This window comes from Cucumis sativus, chromosome 1 (genome assembly GCF_000004075.3).
Source record: "Cucumis sativus cultivar 9930 chromosome 1, Cucumber_9930_V3, whole genome shotgun sequence".
NCBI classification, from domain to species: domain Eukaryota; kingdom Viridiplantae; phylum Streptophyta; class Magnoliopsida; order Cucurbitales; family Cucurbitaceae; genus Cucumis; species Cucumis sativus.
In genome coordinates this window covers 26696304-26708511 of record NC_026655.2, presented here as the reverse complement: position 1 = coordinate 26708511, position 12208 = coordinate 26696304, and the positions used below count along the sequence as shown (strand labels likewise).

The 12208-nt window shown below is 33.0% G+C and overlaps 2 protein-coding genes across 5 annotated transcripts; one reads left to right on the top strand and one right to left on the bottom strand.

The window, feature by feature from the left end:
* Window positions 1-837: 837 nt before the first annotated feature.
* On the top strand, window positions 838-5332 carry LOC101223190 (peptidyl-tRNA hydrolase, mitochondrial). Of its 4 annotated transcripts, none has more exons than XM_031880416.1 (9): window positions 842-1086; window positions 1247-1399; window positions 1498-1582; window positions 1693-1760; window positions 2018-2068; window positions 2165-2238; window positions 3789-3847; window positions 3920-3996; window positions 4874-5332. In XM_031880416.1, exons 2-9 carry the CDS (start codon window positions 1289-1291, stop codon window positions 5003-5005), a joined length of 657 nt encoding a protein of 218 aa, XP_031736276.1. In that variant the 5' UTR covers window positions 842-1086; window positions 1247-1288; the 3' UTR covers window positions 5006-5332. The 4 variants fall into 4 exon arrangements, with proteins under 4 accessions (XP_031736277.1, XP_031736276.1, XP_004144094.2 ...); XM_004144046.3 differs by having other exon boundaries at window positions 844-1086; window positions 1254-1399; XM_031880417.1 differs by lacking the exon at window positions 3789-3847 and having other exon boundaries at window positions 838-1086; window positions 1254-1399; window positions 3903-3996.
* A 3868-nt stretch (window positions 5333-9200) lies between these two features.
* Window positions 9201-11545, bottom strand: LOC101222244. Its single transcript, XM_004144042.3, has one exon. It carries the CDS (start codon window positions 11279-11281, stop codon window positions 9608-9610), a length of 1674 nt encoding a protein of 557 aa, XP_004144090.1. The 5' UTR covers window positions 11282-11545; the 3' UTR covers window positions 9201-9607.
* Between the last annotated feature and the right edge of the window lie 663 nt (window positions 11546-12208).

Below are 12208 nucleotides of genomic sequence, written 5' to 3'. Positions count from 1 at the left end.
CAAGTACATTTTGATAATTCATCTAAATTCTAACATTTTTTTATCCAAAAATTAAGTCATTTAACATTTTTTTTGTCCGATAGTTGAAAACTTAATAGATATTTATTTAGTATTATTATTGAATAAAATTACAATACTTTACCATTTCGACACTACTAAAATGGTAGAGTTTAAAAAATAAAAATGGGAAGAAATATCAAAGTAGGAAAAAAACGTAAATAATAAGATTTTTGACAAAAGCATTCACATATGATGTCTATTTTTGCCGTCCCCAAATTGCACCCAATATGGTCAGATACTCATTATTTTTATAGATGTGATTAGAACGTTGGTTGTGAAACCTAAAGACTTTAGGAGATGAAGGTGCTAGATGTTTCTTTTTATACATTTTATTTTCAAACTAATTTGATTTTTTTCTTTCAAATTTTCAATGTTTTTAATTTTTCATATAGAAACATATAAAGCCCCTTGTTTTAATTTTTCATATAGAAACATATAAAGCTGCTTGTTGTACTTAAAAAATGTGTATATACAAACTTAGTCGTCCCAAAACTCTAAATCTCATGTGATTATTGGTTCACCGCTACTTTTTTGAATTCCATTGTCTTGGCTAGCTTTTGACAAGATTACCTCCGTCGGGTTGCTGACCTTGATCGGTTGCACACACATTTTATGCTATTGCTTGGAATATGGTTTTCATTCAGTAATGACGTTCTAGGATTGATAGTGTTTAAAGTTGTTTTTCTTTAGGTCACGGGAAAAAGCTAAAAATCGTGCTGTTTGGTTTAGTTAAAAGGGTATTTTTTTTAAAAAATTGTTTACAAACTTGATTTGAAAAAAATAACATAATACAATAAAGATCACTTATTTAGGTCCCTCAGCTCACTCCCCGTTGTCAGCTCTCTCTGATTTCACCATTTTCGCGGCTTCTTCTTCAATTACACTCTTACACCAATCCTCTCTTCGTCTTTGTTCTTTCAATTCTCCACTTCAATTCAAGTTCCGGAATCACCTTCCCACCGGCTCCGATCAACAGTTACAACCTTCCTTCGTTTTCCCGTCAATCTTCACAATCTTTGTAATCTGGTTCGTAATCAACTCAGGAACATCATTTCCAATCATTCTTTGGTGGCAACTCAACCATAATGCTGTTTATTACTTTTACGTTTTGGATTTCTTCATTTTGTTATCGATTGATTAGCAGCTGATGGTTTTTTTTTTTTTTTTTTTTTTTTTAATGTTTTCGTCAACAGGGAAGTGTATGAGCGGGTTTCTTCTTTAGTGGAAAATGTTCAGTAAGTTAACCAAGCGTGGCTTTTGTACGGCAATATCATCACGACCTTGGCTTTTTGTGGGGTTGGGAAACCCTGGAGAGAAGTTCAGAGGAACTAGGCACAATGTAATCACTGTACCGTTTTACGTTGTTCATCTTGAATCACATTTTGATTTTGTAATGGGAGGTATTCGTTCAGTCATTCTTATTTTGGTTCAGTACAGGTGGGCTTTGAGATGATTGATGTGTTTGCTGAGTCTGTTGGAATTCCAATGAATAGGGTTCACTGTAAAGCTGTGTTTGGTGAAGGTATGTTCACTTTTTATGTTATAATTTTTTGTTTCATCTGTTAAGTGTTTTCAGGTGTTATTGTTGTTTGATTGCATGAAGTTCAAAGATATTTTGGCTATTGATGTCAGGTTTTGTTGGGGACATCCCTGTTTTTCTGGCAAAGCCTCAAACTTACATGAACCTGAGTGGTGAATCTGTATGTGATTGAGAAACTTCTTTTGGCTTCTGTCTTCTTATAAGTTAGGTTTCTTGTAGTCTTAGACTCTTAAGTTTTTATTTTTAGAGTTCATAGATTCATTTGAGTGAATTCATCTTGCAAAATTATATCGACTTTGAAGTTAGGAATACAGTTCCTGCGAAGGCTATTGTAGCTAGTTCAATACATGTCAATGATATCTTTTTTACCGAGACTGGTTTGATGTCATAAATCTTGTTTTTGTCATCATACTGCAGGCAGGACCACTTGCAGCTTATTACAAGCTACCTCTGAACCGTGTGCTCGTGGTAAATCCTTATGTGCATTTCAATCATTCTTTTTCCTCATTAGAGTTCTTAAATGAACAACGCCTCGGCATTGTTTTGAGTATTTTACTGCTGCAGTTTCACGATGACATGACCTTACCTTGTGGAGTGCTTCGGCTTCAACACAATGGAGGACACGGCTACCACAATGGGTATCATTGAAATCGTTTTGTTAATTTTTTTGTTTTTTATATTTTTGTCGTCTTCTATTGTAGCCTATTTCCACTCTATAACCCCAATCCCTTTGTCTCTACACCTTACAACATACATTTGACTAGTTTTTTTATAATAAGAAATTGAACTTTCACTGAGAAAGAAATGAAATCACAAGGGCGTCCAATAAAAAAATACCCCAGGAAAGGAGACTCAACTAAATAAAAGGGCTCCAATCAACATCATGTAAAATAAGACCAATAATCACAAAGAGGCATTTCATCGGTGCCCAAAGAGAAATATTGAACCTGTCAAGGGACCAAGCATTCATAGGTGCCTCTCAAGGCTCTTTAAAGGTCCCGTTCCTCTTTCCCCTCAAACTCCACAACAGAAAACAAATCCTTGCTTGCAGAAACAACTTCATCTTCTGAACAAAAGCTGGATGAAGAAAAGGAACTCCTTGATCATCTCCTCATAACCTCTGTGTCTAAAACATTGAAAGCCAAACACATCAAAACAGCACAGACATAATGAAGTCACAACTCCAAGGAATATCATTATGGTCTTCTGATGGAACACCAAGTTGTGTTCAATCAATAGAACTTTATCGATAATAGATTCTTCGTTCGAAGACAAGAACAATGAAAGAAGGAACAAATCGAATTGAGAATATCTCAATTCGGTTACAATATCTCTCTCTGTTACCTTATCTCTCGAAGTGCACAGAATTCCTTACTAATCTCAAAACTTAACTAACTTTCCCTCCAAGATTACAATTCTATTTATATTGCACATTCTAACTAACTCACTTAACCGACTCAGATGTGCCAGCACTAACACTCTCTTTCTTCTTCCCTCTTCTACTATATTGGTGAATGATAGGGGGTCTATCATCTTCCTCCACTCTCCAGCAGCAAAGAATCCAACAAAAAGGCCCGATCAAAGTAGACATCTTTCTTGCAAGCCGATTTGAAGTGTTAACCCTTCCATGGATGACCTGCTTACCACACAAACTGAATCTTTGGGATTTTCACCTTCCATAGATTAAATTCATTGACTATTTTTATTTGAAGAGAAAACGATCCAATTGGAGTTTGTAAGATTATTTATCACTTCAGATTTAGTGTCCAGCAGGCAAGAGCGATGCTTATCTGATATATCCTATTTGAATTTCTTAGTTATAGTCGGTCATGTCAGTGAATCGCTCCATTATAGGCTCCTAAAGAATCTAAGCATAGCATTTGAGGGATCAAGACAGCTGTACATCTTCAATACGACTATCAAATGCTATTGCCTCAAAAAAATTTAAAAAAAAGAAAAAAACCCTGAATGCTATCTATTTCCACGAAGGTTTTTCAACACAATTCCTCTAAAATTGACATTATGCCGGCATGCTACAACTTTAACTTTATATATATTTTTTGAGACATACTTTTTATTGTCCATGCTTGTAAATTTGCTGGCACTATTCTTTCTTTTAGTAAAACCCTCACGACTTCTATTCTATGTTGCCTTTCTGGTACATCTTGAAATTGATTTTTTATTTTAGGCTGAAGAGTGTCATTTCTCATTTTCGAGGGAACAGAGAGTTTGCTAGGTTAAGAATTGGTAAGTTTTGTTGCCTACGCTATTTTGTTGTTTTTTATGTTTTCTCCATTCTTAGAACATTTTTCTTTCTAGGCATTGGAAGGCCACCTGGTCAAATGGATCCCAAAGCATTCTTGCTTCAAAAGTTCAATAACACTGCACAAGAACGAGTGAGCCTTTTTGCTGATTATATTACACAAAACATATAGTTGAAACTTTTCTATCTTTCCTAGTTTCATTGAGCCATCACGTGTTTCATCCACACCACAACTTACTTGCTTTGCTCATATGTAACTCTCTCACTCTCCATTCTTTTGCTAAAAGTGCATACTTTTGGAAAATGTATTTTGGATCCTTTTTATGGGATGTTTTTGTTAGGAACTAAGGTAGTATGAGATGCCTTTGTCCCACATTGGTTAGAATGGGATGACCAACGAGGTTCTTAAGTGACTTGGCTCTCCCACCCCAATAGCTAGCCTTTTGGGGTGTGATTCTTCAAAGTTCTTTAAATACCTGACAGTTTTCAAATATAGTAAATTAAGCCAAACTTTACTAGGAAAATCTATCATTGTCTATCACATATGACATTTTGCTATATTTTCAACCGTTTTTTCATTTATAACGATTACCCCTTTTTAATTCCATTTTTTTTATTGTAAATAATTTGTATCTTCACATCAGTTATTCCTTTTGCTGACTCTGATGTAATAAGAATAAGAATAGAGATAGCCTAAGTAGAAAGAGATAGCTAAACTACAAGATAGTTAGAACAGTTAGGATACTTAACTGTTTTGTAACAACTTCCTTATAACTACTTTGTTTTGTAACAACTTCCTTATAACTACTTTGTAACTAACTTACAAAGCTCTTAATAAATAACTCATCTCTTAGCCTTTGAAGGCATAAAATTCTCAAAGGCTAAAATTCAGTTTGAGAAATTAATCCGACTTTGAATTACATCAGACTCATTGCAAATAATGCTGATTTCATTATGCTTAATTAGTATCCATCCTAGCTTAACAATTACTTTTATTTTTGTTTAAAAAGATTGATACTGCTTTACAAGAAGGAGTTGGGGCATTGAAGCTCCTATTGTCTCACAGTTTGTTCGAGAGTGCAAGACACTTCAACCACGAACAAAAATACAAGCATATAAGGCTACAAACCATGCCAGTATGATGAGACTGTATGGTGCATTGCCAACGAAACACAAATTCTTCCAAGTCCTCAAAGATAAAACGAACGAAGGCAGAGTGGAGGTTTTACTTTAGGTACGCAATGACTTTGTCTTCTGATATTTATGTAATTATTTTATGCTCACAACTGATAAGCTTTGGTACTACTAAATTGTCTCAAGTTAATTAATATATTATTTATTTATAGAATTGGACCTGATTGTTTTTGTTTTAATTTCTCTTTGGAGTTCAGCCCATTGTCCTCTTGCATTGTGCTTCAATTTCATATCTTTAAAATTATATAAAATGAACTTGGGATATTATTACCAAATTTCCTGTGTGATTATTCCAAGACCTGAAGTTTCTAATTCAGGTAAAAGACTAATATGTCCTTTCTTTTTGGTATTTTACCTGTCTTGTGTTTCGGGTGGTTATTTTTTTCTTTCTGATTTCTAATTATCCAAGTGTCAGAGCCATTTATCTAACTCTAATTTTGGATATCAAACTAACTAATAGGTTGATACAAAATCCTAGATAGGTAACCACTGTGGAGACTCAATCTCTTTTAAGTTCTTTACTAAATTATATCTATGCATCATTTTAACTACTTGACTAATCCATAATGGTTCTTTTAAGAATTCGTTTGGAGGAAGACTTTGTTAGATGGACTTGTAAATGGGTATGAGAGGGTTGAAAAATAGACACAGAGCACACACATATAGGTATTATGTATCACCCTAAAGGCTTTTGACCACGGTACAATATGAACACATACAATTTAAAGAAATGCCAAAATGGAAAAAAAAGAAAAGATAATACAAGTTAGGGGAGATGGGGATGGACACTTTTTCACTCAGACTACAAGTATTCACTCCACCCACTGACTGGAAAAGAAGAAAATGGACTTTAGAGATGGTGGTAAGGCTAGTCCTTGCCACCAACTCTTTAGGGATGGCCAGTCAATGTAGATGTCTGGCCTTTATAACCCATATAGGCCTCATTTTCTTGATGATGATGGAGCTTCTTATATGGGTATCTATCAGTAGGAAATCTATCATTCTAACCATGTTAACGTCGAAAGCTGTCTATTTCGTCAAGTCACATCACTCCAACTCCCACTTTTGTCTTTTAGCAAACCTTTTCTCGTGTGGTGATTTAGTCTTTTCGCCTTATCTCTGTGTGAGTTCCTCTTTGATTTGATAGCTTATTCTTTTGCTAATAATCATGTGTTTAGACACTAAAAACGAAGTAAAGCGGACATGAAACTTATGTAAAATACATTTATGAATAATTATGTATTTATAATATAAGTTACGTATTTTGACACACTTACCCTGCGTTTTGATCCCACTATTCTACCTAAAAAACCATAATAACTTGTATTTTTACAAGTTATCACCTAATGTATTCTTCTCTTCATACCCATTTTTCAACCCAATATGGCCTATTGCACAAGTACAATTTTTAATTCAAGTACAACTTTGTAGTTAATCCAATAAATGCTAACAATCTAAGAGTTAGATTCTTCAAAACTTCGTTCATGCATTTGAGAAAATGCACAAGTTAGCAAATTCACAAGTTTTTGCTTTGTCAACCGAAAAAAGTGAAAGAAGTCATTTTAAAATAATCGAACTAAAAATAGATTATAAAATATCCTCAAGTAACAAATTTGAAGAAGAGTGATTTGGCAAATCGTCAATGTATATAAGCCACCTCATCATTTTGAGCTCATCATTTTGTTATTTAACTGACGTTCTTTAAAAATTAGAGACTAAAACAAACATTTTTTAAAGTTTAGGATCAAAGTAGAACAAGATACAAAGTTCATAGAGCAAAATAAAATTTTACATTTTTTTAATTTAATGATATTTTTTTTAACTTTTAAGAGTTAATGGATAACTAACAATAAGAGCATTTTCTAACTCACTTTAGAAGTTTAAATTACCGTGTAAAGTTTAGGAGGATTTTTTAAAAAAGTTTATTACTCAACCCTTTCATTTTTACTTTATTTTTTAAATATTAAAATGACCACTTTTTAAAAGTTTAAGAACTAAAATAGAAAGTTAAAAGTGCGATGTCCAAAATAAACATTTTAAAAGTATAGGAACTAAAATGAATAAAACCAAAGTGATATGTAAACCTTTAACTTTATTTTTAAACAATAAAAAAAGTGAGTTTAAGAACTAAAAATATTTAGTTCGTGACTAATTTTTGTTTTTAATGTTTTAAAAACAAAAGATACAAGGTAAAGACAATGGAGTGAAAGGAGTCGTTGATCCATTAAGTACAAATATCCTTTTAGCAATGGTAAGTGTTTAGAGCATGTGAGCAATGCCTCTATTTATATTTATATCTATGTATAAAGAATTTACGTGGTCTTTTAAGTAAAGTTGGCTTAATTGCCGATGGACTTGAGTTTGAACCCAATGTCATTTTTGTATTTGTAATGAAAGGTTATTTGAGAAATAATAATAAAAAATATAACAATATTTAAAAGAAATTGTAAATATAGCAAAACTATCCGTGATAGACTTGTATCATTAATAGACTCGTGTGCGAGTCTATTGGTGATAGACACTATTTACAACATGATCTATCAGTGATAGATTTCTATCATCGATAGAATTTATGATAGAATTTGATAAATTTTACTATATTTGCAATTTTTTAAAAATATTATTATATAATTAATTATTTTGAATTTAATTGCTAAATTTGCAACTATCCCTTGAATTTGAATTAAAACTCTATTTTAATTAAGGATAGTTGCAAATTTGACAAAATTTATCAAATTCTATCAATGGTAAAAGTCTTATCACTTATAGACTATGTTGTAAATATTGATCTGTTTATCAACGATAGTTTTGCTATTTTACAATTTTTTTTAAATGTTACTATATCTTTAATTATTATTCTTCAAATGGCCATCAATTATAATTACCATTTTAATTATTCAATTATTCGACCTACTTCATTTATAATCAATTTATATGATGGTGTTAATCAATTTATATGATGGTGTTTATAATGGACTTTAGCTTTTGTTGTGATACCAAATTCGCTCGTTCAACCAACACAAACAAATATTTATTTTGAATTTTGTTTTCATAATATATATATATTTTTTATTTGTGCGTGTTATATTTTAATGGGAAAAATAATTTTTCTTTTTAAAATTATTTAACAAAAAAAAATACAGTAAAATGGATTTTATAATTTATATATTTAACAAAACATACAGTAAACTGAAATTTATAATTATATATTTAACTTTTGTTTAAAGTAAAAACATGTACTTATCCAAACTATTCTTTTTAATGAATATAGTTTACATTTTCATAAAACCAATTGGACCCAATTCTAAACCTAAAATATATTTCTGATGAGAAGTCTCAAATATGTTAGGCAGTAAGTCAATTCAATTGCTGCTGTTGAAGTTGAAGTATTAACCAAAAACAAGAAAAAGGATGACAAGAATTCATTCCATTACAACCACCATCATGCTCATAATTCAACCACCCTAAGTTTCCAAGCCATCATAAATGAAACCTAGAGGGAAATTCAATCAAACAAGACTTCAAAGACTTAAGCATGCAATAACAAGTTCGGAAAAAAAAATGCTTCAAACGATTATTTTTCTTTGTCGACATGAGTTCTTCAAAAAGAAAACAATTACTTCACTAGAAAGTAGTATTCCCAAAAGTTACTCAAACTCACTGTGAGTCTGTTAGACCTCCTATTCAAAAAGTTCATTCGTGGAGGGACAAGAAGGGTGAATGACTGTGGCCGGATGTGAACATTGTGTACGATTGAGATGGAAAGTTGTTTGGGTCGTTATCAGCGAATTTCTGTAAGAACTTTCAAATAAGTTCCTTATCTTTGCATATTCAAAATCAGAAGGAAAAGAAACTCAACTCATCTACTAGATTTAAAATTGAGTTGGGTATAAAAGGACGCTTCACTTTCGTTTTTGTATCTAGGCAGTATTCGAAGACCTATTGCACACAAAATTGAAAATTTAGACTTGTTGAACACAAAATTGAAAGTTTAAGATGATGTACATTTGTAATTTCTGACTCATCTCAAATTAATAGATCCACAAATGCATGAATCAAACCAGTAAAGTATCAAGGCCGAAGAAAATTAGGCTGTTCTCAATAAATCAATATGTCTAGGGGAAGATCAAGGATTCATAACAATAAGCAAAACACATCTCATTGGTGTATTAATAGCGAAGACTAATGATAATTCAGAGATCTCTATATCTAAGCAAGTCTTACATCAACCATTTTAAGCCCCTAGTTCATTAGCTTTAAACCTGAATTTGAAAATCAAACTTAACTGGAAGATAACGCAGAGCAGAGGGCATTAAAAAGATATTATATAACTGTTACAAGATGAACATGGATATTGGAACGACTTGTTTCTATGATACAAAAATACAAGAGAAATGAATGAAAATCATGAATTCATATTACGTTGAAAAGCGTAGCAAGCATAGCTTGAATGAACCTAGAATGGTTTCAAACGTTGTATCATCATGGAATCAAATCAAAAAGTAATAGAGAACACGAATCACCCATGAGTAATGTGGTGCTTGCCAAGATCAGCATGTATTGATTCCATCCTTGCAGTCTTTAGTCAAATTATAGAATGTTTCAACACGGGTTTTTGCCCTGTAGAACACTTCCGTATCCACCGCGACTCTCATGTACCCATCGAACTCGACTGGTTTACCGTTGTTTACAAGCGTTGTTTCATTGTACCACTCACTAGTGTTTCCCCATAATTCCTTGTAATCATCAAGCAAATGGACTTTAAAATTAGAGCGCAATTTGTCAAAGTAGTTATAGAATGGTTCATTGGTGGCTATATACAGATTCCTCCAAGGCTGAATCATCCCTTTCAACTTTTCAAGAATAGCATCAGGAGCTGTATCTGATTCTAAATGAGGCCAAAGCTCTTTGTTTTGTGCCTTCTCTCCTCGAACCACATGAACTGCATCGAAATCCCAGTCCATACGACCACTAATTTCTGTCACGATATTCATCAATCTTTTTGATTTCCAAACAGCATGCCATGGTCGTTGAATATACTTTGCAGCCTGCCCCTCACACACTCTGTACCAATAATTCTCAGGCTCAGGAGCGTCAAACTGCCTTGTTATAATTGTATTTTTATCTTTCCTCAGTTGCATTGGTGTCACTTTATGGCTCACAACCTTCCTAACAGGTATCTTCTTCTTGTGGCCTTTATCCCATTTCTTCCAATCCCTCATAAATTCACCCTCCTCTACAATTGATGCAACTTCTTTAAGATGCTCGAAATCGAAGTAAAAACGAAAATCTTTCCCCTCCTCATCTTTGTTGCTCGGATTATAACTACCTGACAGACAAACACTCAAATCCATCACAAAAGTCCTGTTCAAATACATTGCTTCTCCCAAACCACACAAGAAACTCCATAGATATTGGTTCATTCCTTTACAGTAATCCCCTCCACGTGAATAGTACAAGTACTTCCCCTTCCTAAAATTTGTCTCTGATCCCAATGTCGGGATCGTGTCGTTAATCTCCTCATCCCGTACCGGTGGAGCAACTCTACCACTTCCACCACCTCTAGAACGATTGTTCATCGCACTTCTCGGTCGTCGAGCATTTATACCTGAATGCCAACCACCAGCGTGAACTACCTTATAATCACAATCCTCCCCAACATCGAATTTAAACCTACGAAAATCCCTATATTTCCTCCACGACTTCTCTTTCTTGTTCCTAAATCGCCACGAAACATCACATTCATCTTCCTTCGACCCATTAACAGGAGATTGATACTCTAGAAATGCAATAGACTTAAATGCCTTCAAATTAAACCTTTCGACCGCAATCAAAATACGTGGGTCGGAACAATTTACACCACGCAGTTCATCACAATTCAATTTAAGTGTAGTGGAATTAGCAATTACCTCCTCAGATTTCTCAATCACCTCCTCAGTGATCTGGTTTCCCAAAGCAGGGGAGACTGCAGGGGGAAGGACAGAGACCAAATCCTCCCCCGTTTTAACAACAGATTCATCGTTCTTGAAAGTAGCATTCTCGGAAGAAGTGAAGAACTTAGTAAGAGCAGGAGTGGATTCAAGCCACGGATCTGGAGGCTGGTAAGTGATAGCAATGACAGTGATAATAAGAACAGAAAACACAAAAACAGAGAAACAAAGATTACTTATGAGCTTAATCAAATGCTGCCCAATGGGCTCAGTGGTGGGATCTGAATCTTTCATGGGGTTTTCTCAAAACCCCAGGTCCGGACTTGAAGCAGATCTTCAAATCGAGTGAAGAATTCGTATAGAATGAAAAAGAAATGGAGGATTAACGGAAAGAGAATAAAAAGAAGAAGAAGAAGAAGATGATGATGGAAGATTGGGATTTTCTTTGAGTGAGAAAAATGGAGAAGTGACGGTGAGAGGTTTGAGAGAAATCCGAATTTTGGAGAGATCTGGAAGTGATGCCGATGCTCTGTTGCTTTGCTTCAAAATCCTCTCTTTAAAGTTGTTGGATTATATATATTCTTTTAATTGTTATTATTATTATATGTTGTTTTCAATTTTTGCAAAAATAAATTGAAATAAAAATATCTCAAATCAATTATATTGCTATTCATGTCTATCTTCGCACAAATTTGAAATTTTCTTACCTTTCTTAAATATTTTTAATACGTTTCTCACTTGAAAACATTAAAAATATTTGATAAGAAATAGTCATTTCTTTTACTATTTAAATATTAATTTATATTTTTAACTTTAATTTATTTTGTCAACAAGAGATTCGTTGTTTAAATTTCCACCCCACTCCACTTGATCCCTAATTGTACTAAAAATAATAATTTAGTTTTTAAAAGTGAAAATGAATGATCAGATGGCCGATATTTTGAAGGTGTGATAAAATGAATTAAAGTTAAAAATATAAGAAGGAAAGAAGTATTCATCAAACGTTCAATAAATTCACAAAGAGATTTGTTAAAAACCTATTCATAAATGTATGCTTTTATTAATTGAATTATTGTATAGGAAAGTAAGACAAAAACAACAAAAGTTAGCTTCAAATTATTTTTAAGGATATTTTTTTAAAAGAATAAATAGAAGGAGGATTCAAATCATATACCTATTCTATCCCCGTGAGTTAATTGAATTGTGTTCATTTTGACTTTT